Here is a 27,909-nt window from a genome sequence, read left to right as displayed (position 1 = left end):
GATCTTTGAATTTCGAGCGCTCGTTTTCATGTGGCTCCCTTCAATATAGTATATCTCCACTGCTAAGCATCTAAAAAATTCTACAAATATAATTGAAAACGAGTGGTCAATACCACTAGATTGCCAATTTATATTGCTCGTATTTTCAAAAATATCAATTCACCGTTTTACACAGATTTTCAAGTCACAAAATCGAGAGCTCGAAATTTCTAAAATCGGCCCTGGTTAGGAAGTCAGTTGCTTGTTATTATTATACTAAAATCCGTGGAAAAGCATAACATTTTAACAATAAACCACAAGCCACCAAAATAAACCTAGAAATATTGCTCGACGCTGCAACTAAAACTGTTCCAACAAAGCTGCTTATATTTAGCGAGTTTTCATGCTGAAAATTAACCCGCTTCCACTAAAGTTAGCCAACTAATAATACGCTTGAAAGAGCAATGTGTGTATTCCATGTGAGGGCCACTGTTTGCGTTTCGGCCATCTATTACAGTGCTATTGGACTGCATGCGAAGTGTTTGCCGACAAGTCCGACACGATTGCCCAATGCAAACGCGCCGCTATCAGGAGTTTTATTACAGTATAGGACGTTGTTCAAACGTACGATATATTGAAATAGATAGTTTTGTTTACTTGAAACTTGAGTTAATGTAATAGAATGTTAAAGCTTTTACTGTGATTGTGTATTCCAGTTTTAGTCAACATCCTAATCCTATGCACTTGTATTCATTGATTTATGTTAATGACGGATGAAATTAATGTAGATGCTAATGATAATCTCAATCTGTAAACATGAAAATTATTAATATTATTATCGCTAGTTGAAATAGGTAACTATTACATGAATTATTACACCACGGTGGTTGCATGGTGTCTTAAGATGACCCCTTTGCTTGAAACCCTGTTATAAATGTACACAATTAATAGGTAGTTAGGAGGTAGATACACAATTAATTGAAAACGTCGCGGAAATAATTGAAGGTCTATATTAGACTACACACAACCATATTTTAATCTGTAGAAATAAATCGAAATATTTACTTGACAAGAGCGAAAAAATATTACCAGGCGTAACGAACAAAGCAAAATATTTGGCACCGACTGAATATGAAGCAAAAATATGGCGTGGCGATTGAAATAAGTTTGTACGCAACCATATTGATGATGAAAATGGTTTGTGCTACCTACTTAAAAAACGTAGACGTATCTATCAAAAGTTTATAAAATTCAAAAAATTAAGTGATATATTTTTAGTAACTTAGGTACATTCTTTACAATTCGAAGAATATCAATTGATTTATATAACTGATTGATGAAAAAGAAAAACATAAAGCCAACGACGCATTTTAAATAGGTACTAGGTAAAGGTACTCGTATTTATATGGACAAAATAATAAAATAAAATTTTTCAATCTTCTTTGAGTATCAAAAATTTGTTCCCAGTACCTGAATATGTTAGAAATATTCATCCATCAAGCATAAATATTCTTATAACACATATAAAGTATGACGCTACTCAAATATTAACTTCGCACGTGTAACCTACGTGAAAGTGTGAAGAAAAATGAGCCCCATGCAGACAACAGACACTTATTTATTGTTCGGCCAATCAGCCTGAAAGCACTCTAGAGCGGCGAAGAAGAGGCAAGCACAACTTTCCGTTGTATACTTTGATGTACGTGTAAGCAAAGTATAGGCATAGTAGAGCTTTCATTGTCAGTATAATAGTTCAATAGTAACAAATTGTTACAAGTGTTCAATACGATTTTAATTCTAATAGTCCGACCTGAAATGCGCTTTATACAATCTACCTGTAACAGCAACGAATGTAATTATTATTAGGAAACTTATTTTTCACCACACCAGCTCGGAAAGGCTTACTTTGCACTTCAAAAACTGATAGCAAAGTTGCATTTTATTCACATGTGAGGCAAAGTAATCAAATGCAAATTTTGAGTTGTTTTCTTGTGTTTGCTGGTAGAATTGACTTTTAAATGATGATTTTTGATGACAACTATTTAATAACATTCATTTGGATTTGATTTGGTTTGATTTTCTTTGATATTTTACATTTAATATTTGCTTAGGGTTGGTGTAGTGAAAAATGTTGTGTTTCACTCGGGGGCAAATTTTGTTTAACCCTCGTGCTTTGAAACCCTCGCAACGCTCAAGATTCCATTTCTCGAACCACTCGCTACGCTCGTGGTTCAATTTTGGAATCTTTCGCTTGCTCGGGTATCAATATTAGCACGAGCGGTTAAACAACAACTTTGCCCCCTTGTAAAACAAATAACTATTGTATTTCCTTTTTAATGTCAAAAGATTTTTCTTTTCATCCCCATCCCCCGCATGTTAAAGCAATTACGTTTGGATCAAAAGCAGCGAAATCAACCTTCGATCAAACATTTATACAAAATTACAAACATAAAAGTGATTATCGTAAGACTTCACTTCGTTCGATGTCCGTCCGTCCAATTTCTTGACTTAAGCTCGAAGGGTGCGAGTTTTTCATCTAATTTTCATCTAATTCAAACAATATGTTCAAATACCTTATAAAAAAAAAATTGCGAATCAGTGATTATAAATAGCTGTAATTTCATGGCAGCGTGGTCGAGTTGTAAAGCAAAGCAACAATTTTACATTCACTGCCCCCGACGCACATGTGCGTCCACCGTCGTCGTCATACAATACAAGCTTGCTCTTAAGCCACGCCCCCTGGCAGTGAATGCGTTAAAGGAGACGGTCAATTAAGGTTAACTTTAATTACTAATTTCAGCTGAACTTTACTGTAGAGATTCTTTTAACTCAACAACGCTGCCATGAAATTAAAACGTTGTTACCGATCAGTAATCCTAATTCATTCATTATTTATTTATTTCATCATACTGTTTAAATTATGTCTTCTGTAGTGCCAGTAACAGTTCCGCTCCTAAAGAGAACTTTGCTTTGTCTGGAGATGCAGGTCGTTTGTTTCGGAAGCGTCGCAAATATTTTCATTGGATTGTGTTCGTGCATGGAACAAGTTTGTCACACAGCTTTTGAAAAATATAAAGCGTAATACTTCTTGAAAACATAAAACGTTTCGTTCATATAAAATGTTTAAGCAAAATAATCTGGTATTGGTCTCACTGTGACGAAAAATAAGGTTTTTGCAATAATCTAATGTTTTGTATGCATATATTTTTCCACAGGCAACTAATACTCATCTAGACAATTCTAACAACCTCAAACATAATTATTTTTAAATCATTTATTTACATACAATATATAGGTATACAGTGGTACTACTAAACGAAATTAATAACTAGCTTAAGTCTAAAATAGGCCCCTGAGGCATTGTACCAAGGACGCTGGCGGCATTTCCGGCAAACATAATTAGTTCACGTTGTTTTATCATAGATTTTCCATGGCTACCTGTCTCCATCATCAGATCAGTTCCTATTTATCATAATATTGCCTTGTCATCCGATTTCCATCTACATGCAAAATTTCAGCTCAAGCGGAAATCGGTAAGTAGATCAAATTTAGCTTCCAAGATTTGACCCACACTAGTAACCAAATAACATACAATATTTACTAACAGGACAAGTAAAATAAAAGTTTGTAAAACTGTTGTTTGACAATATCTGTCTATAACCAAGTATGTATGTACAACATTATAAGAAATATTAAATTACATAAATTACTAAAAGACATAAATAGGAATATAAAACTAAAACTAACTACAATTAAAATAATTAAAACTAAAAATTAAAAATACCTATCAAAATAGGTCTAGTCTATAACCTGTTTTTTTTTCATTATTTATTTTTAAAAAAAGTCGTACTTACGATATCGTCAGGCTTATTATCATAAAATTATTCCGGATTTCTCGTATTTCAATCCGACGTCAATTTCGGCTTTGGATCAAACGACAAAAAAAAAGTCGTACTTACGATATCGTCAGGCTTATTATCATAAAATTATTCCGGATTTCTCGTATTTCAATCCGACGTCAATTTCAGCTTTGGATCAAACGACAAAATGATGTAAATTTCCCAAAACGGTTCAGGGAAAGATAAAGATGTCAAGGGACGAGTGATTAATTGGTTCAGAATATGGTATATACATACTAGAACATTTTACTAGTGCATCGAAAATAATTGGATATAAAAAAGCAATATAAATGTGAAAAATATAAATGTGAAAGTCTTAAGATATTTTGTAAACAATAAAAATGTACTATTTAGGTACTCGAGGCATACTTAAGTGCTATTAGCATAAATAAATACATGGATGACTAGGCGCTTATTAGCGGACAACAATGGTAGCCTCTGATTAAGTCATTTATCTAACCATTTTTTTAAATAATGTAATTACAACTTTTTTTTAAAGATTTTAAATAAATTCTATGGATACCAATGTCAACAGAAAATATCGGTTGTTTGCTGTTTGTTAATACTGAACTCCAGACTAATTAATCAGGATACGATTGCCTGCTAGGTATTCTCTCTCTGTGGTCGATCCCTCATGACTGAGGATCGTCGTCATCGGTGGATGTGGATGCTCAACTACTTTTAAGATCTGTCTCCAACGGTGCCTGTTCATCGCGTCTCTGACAACCGAGCAAAAGTTGGTTGAGGATGGGGCCCCTTTTAATTGATCGCTCCATCTAGGTATGTAGTTGGAGATCGATCGTCCCCGGATACGTATTATTTTTGCAAAAATAGTAACCGACGTGTTAGGTATCCTTTGCAAAAATAGTAATCACAAGTCTGAACACGATAATTATCTATAAACTTATACCTATATTCTAGTAGGTATACTTAAGTAAACCACACAATTTAGATAAAATCCAAACGTTTTCCTTGTCACCAGGTTGCAACAAAACTTACTACGGGGACATTGGCCGTACGTACGAATTGGAGCTCCATCGGCCGCGCGAAGATCTTGTACCGTACGTGTGTCTCCTTACCATCACAGCGCCTGGAGGCGTGCATGGGGATTTGGTTCAGGTAGGATATATATTAATATATGTTTAGAGACATTGACTTAAGTCACAATCTGACTGCTTATCGTGACATTCATGACTTACATACTTGACTCCATATGTCAAGCGCGACTTGAAGTCGAATGGAATACCTACCTAGCGTGCAACAACGCAATTCATGTTAAGCTATCTGCAGTTTGAAACTTCTCTACGATACTGTGCGATAATTTAACATATAACTACATATGTACTTACATGTTTTTTAAATACATAGATGTAATACAAGTCAGGACGATATATTCGTGTTCATCATACCTTTACCAGAATTTGATTTAATGACCAAAAACTAGTGTAACTACCTGACCAATGATCTAAATCATTTATTTACATACAATATATATAAATACGCAATACCAATTCAATAAGCAAAATAAAACACAATTTCGCCTTATGAAATATTCGTGTCCAAAGTGTAAGATTTATACTAAAAAATAAATAGTTCCCTCTCCCGATAACCGTTTGAGAAACCGCTTTGGTCGATCTCCCCTGCATCAAAAGTAAGCGCTATGACAGACTTGAAGAATAATTAGGTAGCGTAGGGCCTAGATAAGAATCAAGATGTATGCTGCCTATACGGCCACTGGGCACGAAAATTTTCAAAGGATACTTAACCTTATTATATTTAATTAAGATCTTATATCTTCTCCAGATATTGTCAAGCAGGCAGCATACGAAGCAGCATGCGGTAATTGTGATTGGGAAGCCTAATTCAGGCAAAAATTACTGCGTGTAAAAACATCATTAATCCCTTGTCGCTTATATCAAATGTCCCAATGTGACCGTAGACTACGTGTTCTCATGAATATCCAGCAAATTGCTTTTCAGCTGTTATTGATTGCGACACAGGCGACCTTAGACACTAATGAATAAACGTGGCGCGTCATTTGTCAAGCGACCTCCTATTCGTAGCTTAGAGCGACGATCTGTATATTGGAAAAGGATTAAGGGTTTTTGGAAATTCTTTCGCAAACCCCCTAATCGTAATGTGAAAAATCTGAAGGTTTCGCAAATTGGGTAAATTGCTTTTAATCCTAGTTGTGTTGAAATAAAGTAATGAATTCAATACATTTTCTGTGATGCTCAATAAGTGTCAATATTTCGGATAATTTCCTTTTGAACAAAGTTTATAATATTCTAATCTACAAGCAATAATTTTAACATTTAAAACTCACCGCGAAGTGATATTCTATGCACCGAAAATAGACAAAACTATCGGCAAGTCAAATCCGCCCGTGGGTAAATCTTCCCGGGATCCGGAATATGAAGGGAAATATAGTGGAACGCTCTCGGGCACCAAATGGTGGAATATGAAAAATGTGCTGTCAGAGAAGTCGTTTCTTACCGCACTTATATAGGGCTGGCACTCACGAATGAAGTGATATTTGAATACACAATTGCACCGTTGTTTTTATTTTTATATGCAAGTATAAGTATAAGGTATAAGTTTTTGATGACTGTGTCAAATTAAGAGGCAAAAAATATTTAGAAGCCGTCAGAAATGAATACTTCAAGCTGTCACACTCATTTAGAAATTTTAGAATATATAAAAAAAAAATCCAATGTTTATATTTAACTTTTTTTTTGTAACGTTTATTAGAATAGGCATATTAGGTATTTATTACGCATTATTATGTCATGTATGTATATTTAACGGGCACTATTATACACATGTTTTGTGACTAATGTAATCTGCATACTTTTTCGTTGTATTACTTTCTATCTCAATTTAAGTATGTGTCGCATAAATTCAAACTTTGGTAAATCCATTCGACCTTCTCAGCAAATATCTACCCTATTACCTTTTCTTAATACCAAACTGCATAATCTGACAGATGGATTTACCCGAGTTAGAAGTTAGCGACTCGTATATACTCGTAAAATACGAGTTTATTGGCACAAAATATCCTTTTCACAATCAGCGCTTTGAAACAGTAATTTCGGAAGCGAAGCATATCTTACGACTCGCCCACTCATTCAGGAAACATATTGCCGTATTCGAAATTCAAGATATTCACAAGAGACGACACGACGATCCATTCTAGATACGTTATAGTTTAGATATCAACTAGTTCTCTTTTGCAGCGCAATTCGGGCAACCAATGTCACTTTTACGTTAGATAGAGTAAGATATCTATTAGATGTGAATTGGATCTCTAACTCATATCCTGTGGAAATCGTTCAAGAGTATCCCCAGAATCGCGCAAACGTCAAATTTGACAGGTTAGATCTTAAACATATCGTTATCGTATCTTGGTGATGTCTAAAAGATGTCTAATAGATGTCTATTTCAAAATCCGAATCGGGCCCATAATCGTTCACTTAATAGAACATTCACTTGTATGTAACGGGCTTTACAATTCTATAACTGTATCTACTAGCTAGAATCAAGCAGTCTGCACTGGCCCGAGGCAACGAGCTTGTTTCAATCCATCCCTTTGACATAATATCCGGACGTTCGATGATGCTTTGTATGAAAATGTAGGAGTTAAAGCTATATTTGATGTAGTCAGTGAACAATTATTATAGATTTGAATTGGAATCAATTGTATGGTTAAAACGTATATGTATTCATATTAGATACCTACGTAGAATACGTAGACTAGTGTGGATAGGTGCTTAAGATATCTGATATTCAATAACTAAATATAACAAAAAGTATTTAGGATAAGTACACTTACATTCTGATGAGGTCCAAAAGTATTTAGAAGATTTCTAGATAACTGGGTGACTGTTTTATTGGAATGTCTTGTTATTGTGCAAAAATATGTATGTACATTGTACTTATATATTATGTTTTTAACGTATCTTCTGCACAATAAAGTGTTTACAGTTTACACGCATAAGGTACTTGCTAGGTCCATAAGTTAATCATAAACATGTCATATTTTAAATCATCTACAAATTTTCCGACATCAGCATAAAGGTAGTGCAGAACACGTACATACACTTTGCTGGTCCCATGCAAATGTAGCGTGTGTCACGAGATCCTAACATTGCTTGCACGCATCGTAAAAGTGGTTAAGAGGAAAATGGACGACCGCGCGGAGGAGTGATCCGGAGAGGAAAATGGAGACTACGTTTGTATAGACATTCCTACAATGTACGAGTATGTAGTAGTTGTAATCACTTTATTGTACACAAACAGGTTTACAAAAATAAATTACAGTAATGGAAGTACAAAAACGAAACTATCCCTATATAAGGGATCTCAAAAGAGTGGGGAGGGACACATCGGAATGATGTCAAGTGTCAATCGAATTAAGAAATAATATGCGGTTGCTTAAATTAATTGCTTTCATACATAACAGTCTTATACCGGGTGTGGCATGTAATATGAACAAAAAATTAAACTGTAGGCTGTACTCCTCATACTGACCAACATTTGTTCGGCGACTTTTAAAAATAACTTGTGGTTTAATTTTTGATATACTTTAAAGATTATTCTAAGACGTAATGTATTGGGAATTTTGTTACGTTTAAGGCGTGACAAGCAACGTCAATCACAATGATAATGGCGTGGCGATGGCGTCCATTGAAGATAATGTTTATTTTGTATAAAAAATAGGGAGTCTAAATACTTCATAATTTTTAAAAGTTGTTGAACAAAAGTGTCACCGTTTGGGGAGTACAATCTATGTTTTAATTATTTGCTCGTGTTACAAGCCACACCCGGTATATCAAGATATATTACACCCATTGTATTCCCTGAATTTTGTAATTTCCAGTCGGCTAAACTTACGTTTTGGTACATTCAAGTGGCCGCTAATAGCCGCAAACTTCTTCCCCAAAGCGTGCAATACAAACATAGTATACCTTCTTATTTACGAGTAAATTTACAATTTTTAGGGTTCCGTACCCAAAGGGTAAAACGGGACCCTATTACTAAGACTTCGCTGTCCGTCCGTCCGTCCGTCCGTCCGTCCGTCTGTCCGTCTGTCTGTCACCAGGTTCGTGCGCGAGTCCGACTGGCACTTGCCCGGTTTTTTAATGTTGCATGTGACGCCCTGTATTCGTCTTCTTAAAAAAATTGCTAACCATAATGTGTCAAAAATCACGGTATACCGACGTAAAGCTAGCTAATAACTACCGCCAATATCATCTATACAAAACAAATGGCGCGATTCGGGTAACTAATAAGAGATTCACTAGATATAAAATAGTAAAGATATGTGACGTTCTACGGAAAAGGTACCTTATGGCGGCTGGCGCTTACGTCGCATAGCACCGCTAATGCCGTAATATTGCGGCGCCATAAGGTACCTTTTGCCGTGGAACGTCACATAGCTTTACTATATGGTATCTAGTTAATCTCTAATTCATTTCCCGAATCGAGCCGATATTCTACTTCTGATCAAACTGAAACAGTACCCGCATATTCTCTTTGTGCCGGTTGCAAAAATGCTAGAATCCATCTTTTTGCCTTTACACGGTCGACATGCAGCATTTCAGGTCGATTGGTTCCGTAGTTTCCACGTGGAGGGACACGGGCTCACAAAACAGATATCGTTTGCGTTCACGTTTTGACTGTCGTCATACTGCCGTATTTGAACTTCAAGATATTCAATTATTCACAAGAGACGACACGTACTAGATCCATTCTAGATACGTTATAGTTTAGATATCAACTAGTTCTCTTTTGCAGTGCAATTCGGGCAACCAATGTCACTTTTACGTTAGATAGAGTAAGATATCTATTAGACGTGAATTGGATCTCTAAGTCATATCCTGTGGAAATCGTTCCAGAGTATCTCCAGAATCGCGCAAATGTCAAATTTGACAGGTTAGATCTTAAACATATCGTTATCGTAACTTGGTGATGTCTAAAAGATATCTAATAGATGTCTATTTCTAAATCCGAATCGGGCCCATAGTAGAGTAAGTACCCGGAAACACTTTGAAACCAAAAAATCAAGGAATTGCTTCAGGATTTGATTATTCCTACAATACTCATTATAATCTCAAGTACTATATAATAATAAGTCTCAAGTGCTATAAGTTGTGTAATTAACGCTTCGAATTTAAATTCTATTATAAATGTATATTGTGTTTATTAGAGAAGCATAAAAGTATTTACAGCATTTTCATTTAAGTTTGAGTTCAAAGCATATATTCAGGTTTAAGTTCAATTGTTTGCCTGTTTACGTCTTTTCTATTCAAATTTAGTCAACCTTGTACTTTCTAATTTGCCCATTTTCTCTAGTATTTTATCAAACAAATTAAAAGAAACTTCACCCTTAATAAACAAGTCAACGGTCGATACCGGCTGCTTTATTTATAGGAATTGCATTGAAATCTGAGACTAAGTTCTAATAAACAGGTACGTATATTATTCGTAGTTCATATATTATAATATTTACACTGCTGCAATATTGTAAGGTAGGTATTTTATCGTGTCTTGCTGAACACAACGCCTTAAATGTGTCTACAGAATTTACCGTTTGGAAAGAATTACCAGCTTAAGGTAACCAATTTGTTTCATTAACGTTCTAGGAACGTTTTGTTTTCGAATTCGTTTCTCGTTCATTACCCATTTCTCCGTTTAATTTCCACTGAGTTGTCTGTTAGAACTGTATCCTTTAATTTGCATGCAATTAGACAGACTTTGCAGTAACTCGGAAAACTTTTATTTCACATCTTTGTTCCTGAACTTTTATTTGAGGTACATTAGAATGGATGTAGCGATTACGGGATTAAAGCAGCCTTTTTGTGTACATTGTCTTCACTCTTTCTCATTTCCCTTTATCCTGTTCATGAATTTTTATGAGCTAACTTTAGACTTGTCTTCTTAGATCTTTGGATGTATATCATAAATCATAAGTATCATAACAGAGTAAAAGAAAATTCCATATTATTTCTAATTAAATAATTTGTCAAAACGATTATTATCATGAACCTCATAAGAGTTTCTAGCAGCTATCTCGTAAACCATAATAGGCAGGTTGAAACTATACCTTGCATCTAAAACAAGTACAAACTATTCACGAAACTGTATCTGTACCTATGATTTGAAGTACATACTTAGAAAATAATATTAAATAAAGTAAGTTACTAAATAATAAACTATATCCGCGACCATAAGAAGTGAAACCTGCGTCAAAGCATCGGAAATAAAAATGAATTAGCGTTAAACTCGGTATAAATATTAACTACCTACCTAACTATGTCTTTAATATGTGTTCAAAACGCGAAAGTTTTAAATCTTATGCATACATTATACCGACAGACAACCTATGCAGTATCGAACACCGATCTGGGTCCCGTAGTAAGTTACATAAAAGTAAGGCACCCTAGAAAACAGGTCAGGCGGTCCACGCAGTGACCGGAAATTGTGTTTGTTTCTCCCCTCCAGTAGGATGTGGTTCAATAAGCGGTGCTAAACTGTATAATGTGCTCGATTGAGGAATAAATTGATTGATTTTTTGTTGTTTTCCTTCTTTGTGATATCATTGTGATAGTTTTTGCGTCATGACAATCATTTTAGCCGACACAAAGATTTTTATTTATCAACAACATACATACTTAGTATAAGGTCATTAATTAAATAGAAAAGTATGTGTGCTTCAACTTTTTTATTGTTTACCTACTTAGTGACTTGTTCTGTCTCTTTATTTAATGAAAAGTGTAAATTCTGATATTCCTTTGCACAAAATGAACAATTTCGACGAAAGTGGCATCACGAAGGCTGTATGGGCAATTGGTCAGTCCTGCCGTAGGTTCCATTTCTTATTTTATTTTTTAGTTTCCCAACGAATTGTTATGAAATGTAATAAACATTTTCCAAGCAACAAGCTTCACAAAGCCTTTATGAGCACTAACCTGTCGTGCCGTGGTTCCGTCGAATTTGGAACTGGGTCAATCGTCGTTTGCGTCACATTGATACAGTGCTATTCAGGCCGTACTCATTAGACCAATGCTATTACAGCTGCTATTGATGGTCAGAATGGTCACACTGCTGAAAGCGTGCGATATGAAGCAGACGTTGTAGTGAAATTAACAGTGACTAAGGTACACGTACTGGTGCTCGTCGCGGTCCCAATACAGTTCATCTTGAAACTTAAGTCTTGTCAATAGAGGTGACAGCAAGCTGTCATTTATTGGGCATTAACATGTCGAGCACTAGTACATTTACCTTATTTAAGAGTCATAAGAACAGAGCTGCCGTCAAGCAATTTACGTTCTAGCGTTAGGGTAACATTCCATTTCTGACCGCAGCTGCACTACTACTACGAACGCGTGCTGCTGTCGTTGGAAATGGACTGTCACTTTAATTTACGTTAAGCGAAGTTGTGTCTCGTTTTAAATCAATATGCTTTGGCATGAAAATAAAATTGCAATACATGTCTTGGTATTTGTAAAAATATTTGTAAAAAATTGCGAAACAAAGTTTTTCAACCTTTACGAGTAGGTACTCGGTCTTGCCTAAGTTCTTGAGCGTCCTACTTAAGAAAAAGTATAGAATTAAATAATCCGCATTTCATTCAGAAAATATGTCTTACTTTGCGACTGTCATATAGGGTATGTAAATTGCTTAGGGATAATTGTATATGAAGGCTGATGATTTATTAACTCTTAAGTAAATTTTGTGTGATGTGAATATTAAAGTAATAATGTCGTACGTACAATGATCAATCAACTTACGGTTAAACCAACACGCAATTTTAAAACAATAGAGTTGTTAAACTAGAACTTGCCTTCATCATGGGGCATACGGGTTACAATTGTAAGGACAGCGGCGTCGTCGGAGCGGAGGCTCCGTAAATGGGCCGTGTTACGATACATAAGTACCTAAAGTAAGAATGAAAGTTTCTCGTTGTTTATTGTTAGTGGTGAGCTGGTGAGCTGATTTTTCTATTTATATAGGTATAATCAGTGAATGTTTAATAAACAAGTTCGTACCAAAGTTCATTATTGAACAGCTCTTTCTGAATTGATAGGTATGTACCTAACTATGTATAACGATATTCAAATTAATTAGTATATCGAAAATCATATAAACACTGATTTGTTTTGAAGACTAAATTTAAAAAAAAGTTCAATTGCAAGTAAGACTAGAACCCAAAGGGTTTATTAGTACCGCCATGGTTTCCAGGTTGGGGTTTGAATATTAACCGTTATTTACTGAGATAAAGATTTTTTTTACGGGAACTGGAGATGGGGAGGCCCCTTTAATTATTTAGGTAGGTATTTATTTTTAATTTATTATTTGTTCATAGGCACTGTGGTCCCACCGCGAGCTAGTAAGCTATGAGCTATCGGCTATAAACACGAACAAAAGATAAGCACTCCCGTGTAAATAAAAGAGACACGGCGATATTTATAGCTCACCGCTGGGCGAGTAACTATAAATATCGCCGTGTCTCTTTTATTTACACGGGAGTGCTTATCTTTTGTTCGTGTTTATAGCCGATATCTCATAGCTTACTAGCTCGCGGTGGGACCAGTGCCTTAGAGCGTCAATAGAAATGCTCATTTTTCATTAAGTACTTAGTATAAATTTCAGTTGTCCATCCATTATTTACAATTTTTGAGATACAGCCCTCAGCTGAAAGTTTGTTATTTAACATATTTGGTAGGTTTATTTTTATCTTTTTGTCAACCGCTTTATTGGAATTTGCTGAAATTTCGGGAACAACCAATTTAGTTTACGTGGCATAAAGCGAAAGATTCTCTTATTGCTTTTGTTCTATTTGAGTGCCCGAAACAATTGATGCTAAAAGTTTTCTATTTAGAAACTATATTGCGATCATAAATCTTTTATTCATTTGTCTTACTTATTTGATGATTTATCTATCTATCTGCTTTATTAATGAACAAAAAATATGTTGCGATACACCTATACCAATAAGTTACCTATTTAGGGTTTTGCCATTTTGAATATTATTATCTTCTAGGTATAAAAAAATTAAGTAATAATTATATGTCAAAAGAGCACAAAATAGAAAATTATACAAACTACTAAAAGTAGGAATGAGAAAGGGTCACAAAGCAACGAAATAGCCTCATTTCGGTATGAAGCTTGTGGCTTCTGGCGCTGATCTTTCGATTGGAATTTTATGCTACAATCGATGACAGTTTGATAAAAATGAATTAAACATAAACATGGAATACAAGTAAATAAATAAATATTGGACAATATTACACGAATGGACCTAGTCCCACAGTGCCTAAGCTCACAAAGGCTTGTATTGTGGGTACTGGACGATACTACATACATAAATAAAAAACATACTTAACTCAGAAACAAATATTCGTGACAAACACTCAAATAAATGCCTTTCCCGGGATTCAAACCCGTTTCGGTACTACGGACTACGGACACCAAACATGATAATTTAAAGTTATAAACTGCTAAAAAGTATTTCTACTTGATACAGCGCAAACACCAGTCCACTTACACCGTCAAAATACTCATATTCCAACTTCTAAAAGATCCACTCACTGTAAGTATCATCAGTGAAAGTTTACTTAAAATCTTTACGGAAGTTTGCACAACTTTTAACTTCGTTTTTTAAATAAACATTTTGCGGTAAAGCTACCATCTACTTCACACATATGTATTTTATGTTTATGAAAAAGTCACACGTTAACATTAGATTTCAAATCTAAGTAGACAACCACGGGCTATCCTGCCAAAAAAGTGCCGGCCGCCTTTCAAGACACTCCGCACTGAATGACATAATCCGCCGGTCTCTTGCATCCGTCAATGTGCCAGCTCTACTGGAGCCAACTGGCATAGCGAGAGACGACGGCAAGAGACCGGACGGTATGTCTCTGGTTCCTTCGGGTTTGGGAAGGGTGCTAGTGTGGGACGCTACCTGCGTAGACACTCTGGCCCCTTCTAACCTCACGGAAACCAGCAACCAAGCAGGTGCGGCAGCTAGAGCGGCCGAAAACCTCAAATTGCAGAAGTACAGGGGTCTCGGCCCCGAGTATATTTTTATGCCATTTGGGGTTGAGACCCTTGGCCCGTGGGGTCCTAATGCTGTAAAACTTTTTAAGGAGCTTTCGAAAAGGATTATAGACTTCACTGGTGACCGAAGAGCTGGCAGCTTTCTCGCTCAACGTATTAGCTTAGCAATACAGCGGGGAAATGCTGCCAGCGTCCTCGGCACCATGCCAAAGGGGCCCAATTACTTAGATATATTTTAATTTTATCTTATTTTATTTAGTATTAGTTTTTAGTTTTAATTTAGTTGTATTTTATAGATAAGTTAGTTTATTTTCATTTTTAATATTTGTATCTACCTTATCAATAAACTTTTATTTCAGTAGACAATAATAATATTATACTTACCTAGAAAGTTTAATAAAATGGTTGGTAACTTTTCTAATAAACACAATTTGTTTACTATTATTCTAATGGTAAATTAACGTACCTACATCAAAAAACATTTATAAAACAGTAGCGCGCGTACAAAGAGAACTATCCATTGATTGAATATTTCTTTTTTGTGCCGCGCACCGTTAATCCACTTAACCGTGAGCGAATTACGTTTGAAAATGTTAAAAAAAAACTTTTTACACCAGAATTTAGCGTACAGTTAGACAACGAGTTTGTCCCTTTTTGTGTCGCTCCGCCTGGAAGCGCAGCGGCCCAGATTAAGGCTAATTCTCGATCATAAATTAACCAGATTTTCGGGGAAGGAGCGACAACTGCACTTTGCTGCCAACTCCAAGTCCCCAGTTAGAACACCGGCGCTTAATTGCTTTGACGATTGAGATATGCCTCATTGCGATGCGTGTTTAAGTTTGGTATTCCAAGATCTTTATCCCACTTACTCCGTTTTTGCATACAATTTTGCAGGGAATTTATTCTCCATATTTACACGAGGAGCAATTACTCGAATACCCTACTATGACTTCAAAATTTCCATGGTTAAATATCTGAAGGGAAAGAAAGAACTCCATTTTTATGCGTCAATAAATCTTTTATTAAAATACGATGAACAGAATACATTTTATCGCCCATCCCCAATAATAGAAAATAAATATAAACGAAAATGGTAAAATGGAAGTAGAAATTTAACGTCCGATTGATGCCGTCGATCGCTTTTCAAAAGAAGAACCAATATTATCATTCAAGGAACGTTTAAATAACCGTTCCAAGTTCATCGATAAGTTTTCCTGAATATTATTTTTTCTTTAGGATACAAAATGCCTCGTGATATATTAATGTACAAATGAGAAAATGAATCAGTTTTATTTTGAATGTATACATCGCAAATCCATAAGTAACGTTGAAGCGAAGATTGCGTGTTAATTAACAAAATACATTCATGGTCCCAATAACAAATCTTTGACACCTTTGGCAATAACTTCATAGCTTTCGTTGACGTTTTTTGTGATGTCCACAGCTGGATTGTCATTGGAAACCATCCACGTAGTTCCACTTTGGCCTCCACGGATGACCTCTATAATGCCTGTCACAGCCGACTCAACCCTACAAAGAAAAACTCGTAAAAAAATGTTTATGAACCCCACTTACGTTGGCGGAGACTTTACCGCAAAATTCCGATTTTTCTCGGGGAAAATCTCTCTTTATTCTTAGGGGAAAATGAAATAACAGCTGTCTAATCGCGAGAAAGCCTTTGACACGTTGCATATATCAGGATTTAGGATTATATGAATAGAAGGAATACTCATGAGGTACAACGAAATTCGCTTCGCTTCGTGAGTAATATTGACTTGTGTGTAACATTAACATGGTTTGGTTTTTAAGTCGATCCTTTACTCTTTCGTTATAATCTCATCTTTTGCATTTAAGATTATAATAGTACATACATGTTTTTTTTACCTTTGTCTTTGGTCTGCGTTGGATGTGAACGCAGAGTCTTTATCTTCTATCAAGCTGTTTCTGTGTAGGATTGCAGTATCAGTGGGACCAAGGCAAACAGTCATAACTCTCACATTTGTTTTTAAATTGTACTCTTTTCCCTGTAAAGATATTTTTAATTTATGATTTTATTCTAACAACATGCACACGAACATAAATTTTGCAAAATTAAATATGATTACAAAAATAATATAAAAACAAAATAAAACTCACAAAATCAACAAGCTATATAGGTATTCATAGTTATTGAGTTGAAACTGAGCAAAGAGCAAAGTTTGCCTTAAGGACTGATCAAATGAATGTGTAGAAACTTCGATAATGCACTTTGTAGAACTTACCCCAATGGAATTGCTGAAATGAAGCACCGCGGTTTTTGTGGCAGCATACACAGGTAGCTGACTGTCACCTCTGAGAGCCCTTAAGGAAGAAATATTGAGGATTGTGCCACCCGCGCCTCCTTTGTCGGCCCGCATTAAGTCTAATGCCACTAACGAACTTTGGATTGTGGCTGTCTAAACATGAAGTAGGAAAGTGTGATTATTACACAAGGGGAGAATTAATATGTTAGTAACGGAAGCAATAATATGTACACATTAAGAATATAATACTAAGACAGAATGTTCTTTGACATAATGATGTTGTAATTAATTAAATCAGAATGTTGAGATTGAATGAGATTGATTGACTAGCGATACTGCATGGAATGATTATATTGATTATAGCACAAATATTTATGGATCGCATGAATTTGCGGAATACTACGACTAGGTACTCTTTTAAAATGATAAAAGTATACTGAATATCTCAAAAGTCACGATTTAATAATCAGATAATCACGATTTAAAAAGTTTGTGTAATAATACTTACAAAGTTAATGTCAATGATCTTCTTAAAGTACTGCGTCTCATCGGTGTTCACAACGCCGGCGTTATTAACGACACCGTCTAGCCGACGATATTTGTCTATAACTTGCGTGAACGCCGAGTTGAGCTGATGCTCGTCGGCAATATCGCATTTTATGAACTTGGCTCTTAGGGCGCCAAAGTTCCTGGAGAGTTCGGCTTCTAGCGCCTCGCCTTCGCGCTCTCTTATATCGAGGTAAGCGACGTGCTGCAATATTGGGGAAATACTTGTTATATTAACTGTTAGGAGTAAGGAGTTGTATATGTTGTAAACAGTGTCATCTTTGTGTAATAACTAGATTGTAATTTTCTAAAAAGCATCACTAAAACAGTTTTGTTCGGTAGATGTCAAGCCAAATAAATGTGTTTCACCGTGATACTCGTAGTGACATTAATTTCGCTTCATCATCCCAAATATGTATGTTTACAATTCACACTTAACTCCAAAATCTTACGTAGGTATTTTATCATTATTAGAAATGTAATTATTATCAAAGTGTTACATACCCTCGCATTTTCCGCTAACAGTGCCCTGACAATTCCAGCACCAACCCCAACAGCACCGCCGGTCACCACAAATATTTTGTCTTCAATATTTGCCGACATTTTTAAACCACAAGCGGCCATCTTTCACACTTTCCGATAAACAACACTTTTTAAATCAAATGTTTTAGATAACTCCATAAAAAAGGTGATTGCTGAATTTTATCATAAACTACTCGCGTTTGGTATCTCCGATATGAAATTATCTCTCGATAAGGCTCGTTAAAACGTCTTTTACGTCCGTGGTTCAGGCAATCTGGCAATAAACTGTAAAGAGCGTTATTTTTGCATTGACCCTTTTTATCGGTCATTCGAGTTCAAACGATAAGATAAATAATTATTTTTCTGTTTGCAGGTGACTATTTTGAACTATATTTGCTCATAAATACTCAAGGTCAGATCACACCGGATGGGTGTGCGTAGATATGCACGTGCGCGTGCGTTTAAATGTTGGAGCCGTGCACGCGTCCGTCACGCAAGTGGTGTGCCGTCTCCAATAAGCGTCCGTATATTACAATGTGCACACTACATAGTACACGTTATACGCATTTAGCGTGCACCGACCTTTATGCGTGCATACCTACAACTACATTATTATGTTCATAAAAAAGACGATAAAAGAGATGATTTGTTTCCATTTTATTTTATTGCACCTATATAATTATATCATGTCAGCTATATGCCGCGTGTCAGGCTTTCTGTCGGTATTTAACACTTATACCTATACTGATACATGTCGGAAATGTGGACACAACTGGCAAGTGGTCGTTTTGTACTAAATTAATATACATATAAGCAGCACCAATGCGTGTTGAAGTCGTCTAACATGCTCCACCTAGAGCAAGTGATCTGTAGCGGGATCTCAAAGGTTTTAGACACGAGGAGAATATGGCAGCTTCCATTTGTTTGTGTTGCGAATAACGTAATGAGAACGCCCACGTCATGTCTAAGGGAATATGGATTTAATTACGTAGGTATGTTTGTATAGTACGTAGGTTATAGTACTTTGCTTATTTCTGTTAAAATTTGGGATGAATTTTATGTAAAGGGTTAAATTTGTCATTGGAATATAATATTTTTGTTTCGTTATGGATGATTAAATTTGTGAAATGGGATTTCGGATGAGTTTGTGGGTTAATCTGGATAAGGTATAAGGATGTTCACAAGAATAATCAATTAATCACAAATAGGTATAAGTAATGTTTTGTAAAGTAGATATTTTCCAAGGTTCACTTTTACACACAAGGTTTATAAGTCTTCAATCTTGTAACAATGTCACTCTTTATTCCTCCTACCAAGACCGTGAACACGAATTTCTCTTAAAATCTCTTTTATAAAATATCCATCTCCTGTAGTACTTCAGACACGCAAATAGTTCAATCTGACCGTGAGCGTGTGGTCTCGTTTGTTCACATTATGTAACTAGAGAGGAAAGGAGATAGAAGAATATTTGAGTCGGTGTCAAAAATATGTAAACACTGTTGCGCCTTATGCCTTTGTAATAAGGTGAAACACGTATAATAATTTTTGACGAAGACCCTGTTGCGGCAACGTCAAGTGCTCTATTCAGAACGCAACAATGACATGTAATAGAGGGGCTAACGATGCCGTCACTGGAATGATTTAGCTAGGACGTTATTTCACAGACTATCATGGCAAATCAAGAATGTTAACAGCAGTTCATTGGAATTAGTTAAGACAACACGGGCCTATTTTAGATTTAATCTAGTTATTAATTTATTTTAGTAATACCACTGTATAAGTATATCATGTTTGCAAATAAATTATTTGTTTGAAAAAAAAAAGTTAAGACAACTACTTTAATTAATTAACTACCAATTAAAGACTAAACTCGAAATTTGAAAGCATACAAAACCGTACTACAAAAAGCAACCTTAATAGAAAATAAAAATTCAATTACCATTGTAGTTTAGGAGATAAACGGGAACATTTAATTCCTGAACACAAATATACCAACATTGAACAACCTCTAAGGGCCAGTTGCACCAACCACATTTGACAGACTGATCAACGTCAGCCGGCGCGCCCCGGCGCTTTACTATGAAATTTTCCATACATAAAAATTTTGCTCGAACTCTTTAACGATACGAACAGTTTGGTGGAACCGACCCTAAGTCTGAATGAATATAATTAAGGTCCCGTTCAGTTGTTGGTAAATATACAAGTCTATAATCTAACTTTGCACTGATTCAACAAAGTGAGAGTGTCATTATATATGTTACATTTCCCCAAAAATTTGACATTGCCATATTTTTTCATTCAAATTACAAGCAAAGTTAAAAGTATGGCCTCACTCTAATGCTACCAAACACGTTACATAAATATCAAAAGCCATGACGATAAAATATGTCCAGCATGAAGATTTGAAAAACATAACTTCTCTATCAAATAGTAATGCATAAAATCTCGCTAGAAAATGTAATGTCATAAATAAAATTGGAATGCTAGCGACTTCATTTCATACGACGCGCTTGGCGTTTCATACGTGGCTCGTCTTCAAAAACGTGACCTTTTTATATTGTGAGCTTCAGCTTGTGTTAGGTGGGGGTTTATTCAGAGACCATTTACTTAATGACACTGAAATAAATATTTGCATAACAGTAACACAATATTTTGCACTTATACAGAGGTATGTAAGTGTTACATCACGTCCCTCTGTAACAACATAATTGATGCCTCCTAATAATTAGGATATTCATCAAAATTTATTTATTTTATTAAGTACTTAAGTTCAGCTTTTTTTAAATTACTTAATGAGTTTAGCTATTTTTTTTCGGTTTCGATGAAGCATAACTAATAGTATCTAGTAGCACTTGGCAGTTATTATAGATGGGTGATGTGAAAATATGTTAGTAACTGTCAGCAAGTGCTACGAAATACCCAGTCAAACAACTTTGTCAATAGAAAAACGCGCGAAATTCAAATTTTCTACGGGACGATTACCATTCGCGCCTACATTTTTTAAATTTGCCGTTTTTTCTACTGACGGAAACGGCTTGACAGACTTTATAATATACAATACGATTTACTATCGCTACAATCTTTTTGATGGAAGTCAAACGAAGTGAAGGGCTTCTCTACTAATTTAGCATATGCATATTTGGACCCGGGTATGTCCTTAAACTACGTCCAAACCAGCGGTGGTAGGTCCCGCAAGGGGCCGCCTGGTTTGCTACCACCCTCCCGCCGGAGTCAGGCGCCAAGCAGCCTTGCTGCGTTTCGTCTATGAGCGGGAGTACCAGTGCCTTTGGGGGATGATTTGCTGTCAGTTGTGTTGCATAATGCCGGTTTTTGGATCCTTGAGTGACGTCGGGCCGAGCAGCTCTCGCTGGAGGGTAGCGGGATCCGAGGCACGGTCTTGCCGGTGGCCGACCGCAGGAAGTTGGGGGCCCAATTGTACGACAGCCACGTGCGAGAGGCTGCCCCGCCACCTAGCGAAAAATCCTGGAATAGCTCCACCGTGCCAGTTGGCGACTGGACGGGAGGACCCGGTGGGTTATTTCAGGGGGGCTCGGGCGTCCCCGCAGTCTCCAAGTGAGCTCCTCATTGTCCGGATTAGCTCAAGTGATCCAATTGGTAAACGCAACACCTCGACAGGCATTTTTTCACCCATCCCACACTCCACAAATATGAAAACAAAAAGAAAAAAGAATAGGGTTAAACACCGGCTGCACTTCCTCCCATTGAAAGTGCACCTCACCAACATCAGGGGGTTGCACTCAAATATCGATCCGGTCCACCACCATCTTGAAACCGATAAACCGCACCTATTCTTTTTGACGGAGACGCAAATCAAAACCCCAGCGGACGCGTCGTACCTCAACTACCCAGGCTACTCACTGGAACATAAGTTCAGAGCACGTGCTGGGGTCTGTGTGTACGTCCGCGATGACATTTGCTGCAAGCGTCTCCGTTGCTTTGAGGCTGCCGGGTTTTCCACTTTGTGGATTATGGTCGACTCGGGCTCAGAGAAAACTCTGTATGCCTGTGTCTACCGATCGCACAGCGGAAACCAGGAGACAACTAGGCTCTTTGACCACCTTACTGAGATGGCAGATAAAGCCCAACAGCGGTACCCCGCGGCTCAACTCGTATTCCTTGGGGACTTTAACGCCCACCACGAGGAGTGGCTGTTCCCGTACAAGAATACTTGCCACGCTGGGAGGGAAGCGCGCAAATTTGCTGTATCCCTAAACCTTACCCAGCTGGTAAATGTTGCGACGCGGATACCGGATGTTACTGACCATACACCCAATTGCCTTGACCTTCTGCTGACAACTGATCCAGACAGGCACTCGGTTTCGGTCTCAGCTCCGCTAGGATCGTCCGATCACTGTCTGGTGAAATCCGTGTCGATCCACTCTCCTCCTGATCTCTGCCCTAGGGGCACGAGGAGAGTATGGCGATACGAGTCAGCGGACTGGGATGAGATGCGGCATTTCTTTGCGTCTTTCCCCTGGCAGCAGGTCTGTTTTTCTTCGGGTGACCCCTCGTGTTCTGCTGAGGCTGTTGCGGATGTGATTCGGCAGGGAATGGAATATTTCATTCCGTTCTCCGACCTATCGCTCGATCACAAGACCCGAGCATGGTACAATTCGGACTGTGCTCGAGCCGAGGCTCTTAAGCAGTCTGCATACCAGGCTTGGGTACTAGCCCGCGATACCAAAGCTGGAGCACAGAGGGTTCGCGCGAAGAAAAAAGCCTTTAACTCAGCTGCCAAGTCCTGCAAACGGGTGCTTCGAAAGGCTCGATTCGACCACGTCAGTCGAATAGGGGCCAAACTCGCCTCCTACCCTCCTGGTAGCAAGCGGTTCTGGTCCCTGTCGAAAGCGGTCGAATCCAACTTCTGCCGACCCACATTGCCACCTCTGCAGAAACCTGATGGGACACTGGCCCACTCCGCGACAGAGAAAGCTAACTTGTTTGCTTCTCTGTTTGCGAGCAATTCACGTCTAGATGCAGGCTCAAAACTTCCACCTACGCTACCTCATTGCAGTTCCTCTATGCAGAGAATTGCTATACATCAAAAAGAGGTACGCCGAGCTCTGCTGAATCTTGACGTGAATAAGGCCAATGGACCAGACGGTATACCTGCACGTGTACTAAAGCAGTGTGCGCCTGAGTTGTCTCCTGTACTGACACGCCTGTACCGCCTCTCTCTCCAAACAAGAACGGTGCCGAAATCCTGGAAGCTTGCAAACGTGCAGCCAGTACCCAAGAAGGGTAGTCGTGCTGATCCCTGCAATTACCGACCAATCGCCATTACCTCCATGCTCTGTAAAGTCATGGAAAGGGTACTTAACGGCAAACTGCTGGCATACCTCGAAGCAAATGATCTGCTCAGTGACCGTCAATATGGCTTTCGCATAGGTCGGTCTACTGGGGATCTTTTAGCGTATGTCACGCACTACTGCGGCGAGGCCATCGAGAGGAACGGTGAAGCGCTTGCTGTTTCACTGGACATCTCGAAGGCCTTTGACAGGGTTTGGCACGCAAGTCTCCTTAGCAAGCTTCCTGCTTACGGCATCCCTGCTGATTTTTGTAGCTGGCTATCTGATTTCTTGAGTGAACGGTCGATCAGAGTAGTTATTGATGGCTGCTCTTCGGACCTCATGGCCATTGACGCCGGTGTTCCTCAGGGGTCTGTTCTCTCCGCAACCCTTTTCCTGCTCCACATTAACGACATGCTGCAACCCAGCATTGTAGGTTATGCAGATGACAGTACGGTTGTTGAGAGATATTTGGCTAGTGCAGGGGACAGCAGGGAGGATATACGTTCACAGAGAGAGGCCATGGTTGAGCGAATGAACTTGACCCTTAGTCTCGTTTCCCAGTGGGGTGATGACAATCTGGTCACGTTCAATGCCTCCAAAACGCAGGCGTGTCTATTTTCCGCTAAACGGAGTCCATTCGACCTGACTCCTTCTTTCCGGGGTGCATCTGTACCTATTGCCGACAGCCTGGAACTCCTCGGCATGGAGCTGAGTTCAGTCCTCGGCTTCGGCAGCTTCATTGAGTCTAAAGCACAAACTGCGGCCAGAAAGCTGGGCGTCCTAAATAAGGTGAAGCGATACTTCACACCTGGACAGCTTCTAACACTTTACAAAGCTCAAGTCCGGTCGTGTATGGAGTATTGCAGCCACCTGTGGGATGGCTCAGCTAAATACCAACTCGCCGCTTTGGACTCAGTGGAGCGCAGAGCCAGGAGGATGATTGGCGACAAGAAGCTAACGGCTAAGCTTCAGACTTTGGCCCATCGGCGGAAAGTCGCCAGCCTGTCGGTATTCTACAGGTTGCACTTCGGGGAGTGTGCCCAAGAGCTACACGAGCTCATTCCACCGTCCCCATTCTACCATCGGACTTTTAGACGCACGGCCGGTTTCCATCCTTACTTGGTAGATATTCCGCCAATTCGCACTAAGCGCTTTGCTTCTACTTTCCTTATGCGCACTGCCAAGGAATGGAATTCCTTGCCGGCGTCTATATTTCCGTGCTCTTATAACCCGGCAACCTTCAAATCAAGAGTGAACAGGCACCTTCTGGGCGAGCTCGCTCCATCGTAGGCCACGTCTACGCCTCGGCTAGTCTGTGGCCATGAGTAAACCCATGCATAATAATAAAAAAAAAAAAAAAAAGAGCGCCACCATACTGCATGAATGTCCAAGTTTATGACCTATACTTGACCTACCTAGACCTACATTTGCCTTGCCTAGTGAGTGGTATAAATTGAAGTAGAATTCAATTGTGTGGCGAAGTTACAAGTACAAAAACGTCTATATCTATAGGTATGTGAGTTGTTAGCGGTGACCACGTGTGTCTTCTTAAATGCTTCATAGTACGGAGTCTAGGAGAGTTAGTACACAAAACAGATAGGTACAGAAATCAACCTACATACAAAGCGCGCTCGAGGAACGCACACATAGACACTGCTCACGGACACGATATCTCGGACCAGTTGGGACCAGTGCGAGCGCGAGTGCCATCCGCTTGAGACACGCGTCTGTGAACTTTTTGTGCAATAATGGAGAAACAAAACAAAAAGTTATTATAACTGTACAGTGGACGGTTGTTTAAATTCAACATTAAACGGTGAATTGTCGTTTTTTAAGCTACCAATGGTTTCAGAGAGAATGCGTATGCGAATTTATTACATTGTACATGAGAATGCGAATTTATTACACTTAAAATATAATAATCGTGTATTTCGCCAATCTCGGAATCATCGCAAGATATTTTCTGTGGCAAATTTGTAATATAAAAATGACATTAAAATTAAAATACCCATTTGAGTTATTAATGTTATTATTAATTTATATTTCCATTCTTCCCGTTTCATCCTCAACAATAAATCAAACAACTAAATTCGAGATACGATACGATAGATACGAGTGCCACTACCACGATAGTTTTTTGTGCATAAGTCATAGTTCGCAACAATCGCAACCCTAGAGCGACCGCCGAGCGTAGGTATGAAAAGTAAAGTACGTACATGTGATTGACTTCTGTACTTATCTATTTTGTGGTTAGTATATGTACAGGGTTTTATTAGAGCTATGGAAAATTGCGTGGAGGGCGGTTAAGGGTGGCCATAGAAGCGTGAAGTGATTTAAAAAAAGCCTGAATAGCACAATGGACGGCTGGGGTAAAAATATCTCCCCTTATGGTGAAGTGGAGTAGGACCATTAAAGGATAACTCACGCTAGACCGGACCGCGGGCTACCAGCGCTTCGTTTTCTATGGAAATTACCACGTGATCACCGATCAGCCGTCATAGAAAATGACACGTCGGACGGACGCCTCGGCCCGGTCGTGGCCCGGTCTAGGCTAGCGTGTGTCATCCATAACTCTATAATAATAGTAGATATTGTACTCGTAGATTATACAGCGAGAGCATATAATTATTCATTTTATTCGAGGCAATTTAACCAGGCAGCAGGCCAGGGTTGATTTAAGTTGGGGATAAAATAGGTATTTAAGCGAGGCCTAAACGTACTCGTATACTGCATTTAAATTCGATTGCGAGGATAATAAATTTAAATAAACAAAATTGATTTTGGGAAATGTTTCTTTCGGTTACCAGGTTGGCTCGTTGACTACGAGTGAAGGGTTTGAATCGACGAGATGTATATTTAATTAATATTAAGTTATACTTACTTATAAAGAATCCGATTAAATTGTTTCATTTTATCATTTCAGTGCTGTCACAATCGTTTTGATACGCTTAAAAATACTTGTCATTTAGAATAAATTAATTATGTTCATTTAAAATAGCATTTGTACAACAATTATTCTACAATTAAAATTCCAAGCGTGCAGAACGCGCGAAAAATTCAGGACTGCTCTTTTAAAAGCTTCATTGTTATATTATTAACGAGAAACGCGAAATAAGTAGAATTATTCCAGCATGTAGACAAAGGCGGCCACTTCAGTCGGAATGCGGCCGAGGCAGCCGCAGTGTACTCCGGTATAAAAGGATTCTTTTCTTCCACCAGATATGTGACATTTGATTGCTGACAGATTATATCATAAAAAATTCAAGGGGCTAATTAAATTGAACGTACATCCAGCTCCAGCTCCAGCTCCAAAAATATATATTTTATGACTCTTTAAATAAGAATAATGAAACTATAAGTACTCATCCTTTTCTTTTGGGTGCTAGTACCAGTGTAAGACAAAGATAGTTGATTCTCTCTGTCTATTTTTGAAATGAAACAGTTCTTTGACAGACTAAACAATTGTGTCAGACAAGTGCCTCGTTGATTAGTCTAGTAGGGATTCGCCGGCTTGTGGAGCTAATGAGTAAACTGATGTGTGTAACTTGCTTATAGAAACAGGACTTCTGTTGGTTTGTGGACTTAGTAGACAGAGACCAGAAGGTATATCTGCGTTTTGTGGTATACATATACATACAATACAGTCACTTTGAATCTTGGGTTTCAAGATTTCGAGAGGTATTTTATTTTACAGTTTCAAATTTGTAAACCCACCTTAATAAAAGCATGCATGCCATAAATCCAAAAAATACTTTTCATTAACATCGCGATGTACCTACACACAGCTGCAAAAGTGCGTACCCACTTTATGAATTATTCATTATTTTTGATGAATAAGGTTTTTGTTTTGAATTTTGACGTGTTACACCCTAAAAGCTACGAAAACTGAATACGAGTATGCAAATAGGTACTATAGTATTTTGCAAGCTGGAAGGTTACGCTGTTAGACGTCAAATTAATACGATTTTGCGTCATTTGGCATTTTTAGGTTAGAAATTGTAGGTACGAAGATGGCACCTTGATAGGTGATGCGTATCCTTCCAGTTTGGAAAATACTAAAGCAAACTTACTAAAATACCGAAGCATAATATTGGCATTGTGTGAAAAAACTTATTTTTAAACTTATTTTTGCGGTTCAATACCGGTGAAACGAGAAATCAGAGTTCAGATGAGAACTTATGAAAACATGTTTTCAAGCGAAAAACATGTTTACTAACGGATATCTACATTTTATTAATGTAGAAAATCGTGTTGATTTTTCCCCGTCTAGTTTTCTGGGGATGCAAGCAAAGTTGGGTGAACTTC

At 37.8% G+C, this 27,909-nt stretch overlaps 2 protein-coding genes across 2 annotated transcripts in view; one reads left to right on the top strand and one right to left on the bottom strand.

Moving 5' to 3' along the window:
• LOC134665041 (uncharacterized) overlaps positions 1-27,909 on the top strand; it is a 116,285-nt gene that overhangs the window by 69,437 nt on the left and 18,939 nt on the right. The window contains exon 3 of the mRNA XM_063521823.1: positions 4,861-4,997. Within this exon, the coding sequence (XP_063377893.1) occupies positions 4,861-4,997 (137 nt within the window). The remainder of the gene's footprint in view (positions 1-4,860; positions 4,998-27,909) is intronic.
• Positions 16,302-18,487, bottom strand: LOC134665561 (15-hydroxyprostaglandin dehydrogenase [NAD(+)]-like). Its single transcript, XM_063522537.1, has 5 exons — positions 18,275-18,487; positions 17,733-17,975; positions 17,204-17,377; positions 16,827-16,966; positions 16,302-16,472 (listed from the first exon to the last, which is right to left on the bottom strand). Exons 1-5 carry the CDS (start codon positions 18,392-18,394, stop codon positions 16,307-16,309), a joined length of 843 nt encoding a protein of 280 aa, XP_063378607.1. The 5' UTR covers positions 18,395-18,487; the 3' UTR covers positions 16,302-16,306.

The sequence above is a fragment of the Cydia fagiglandana genome, chromosome 6 (genome assembly GCF_963556715.1).
Source record: "Cydia fagiglandana chromosome 6, ilCydFagi1.1, whole genome shotgun sequence".
NCBI classification, from domain to species: domain Eukaryota; kingdom Metazoa; phylum Arthropoda; class Insecta; order Lepidoptera; family Tortricidae; genus Cydia; species Cydia fagiglandana.
This window is presented reverse-complemented; position numbering and strand designations above follow the sequence as displayed.

What these genes read in the sequence shown, in the direction of transcription:
- LOC134665561 (XM_063522537.1), bottom strand. Translation starts at nt 18,394, where the DNA reads ATGGCCGCTTGTGGTTTAAAAATGTCGGCAAATATTGAAGACAAAATA. An exon ending in AGATCATTGACATTAACTTT is followed by an intron (nt 17,378 to 17,732) that starts GTAAGTATTATT and finishes CTTCATGTTTAG; the next exon opens with ACAGCCACAATCCAAAGTTC. An exon ending in AACGCAGACCAAAGACAAAG is followed by an intron (nt 16,473 to 16,826) that starts GTAAAAAAAACA and finishes TTTTCTTTGTAG; the next exon opens with GGTTGAGTCGGCTGTGACAG.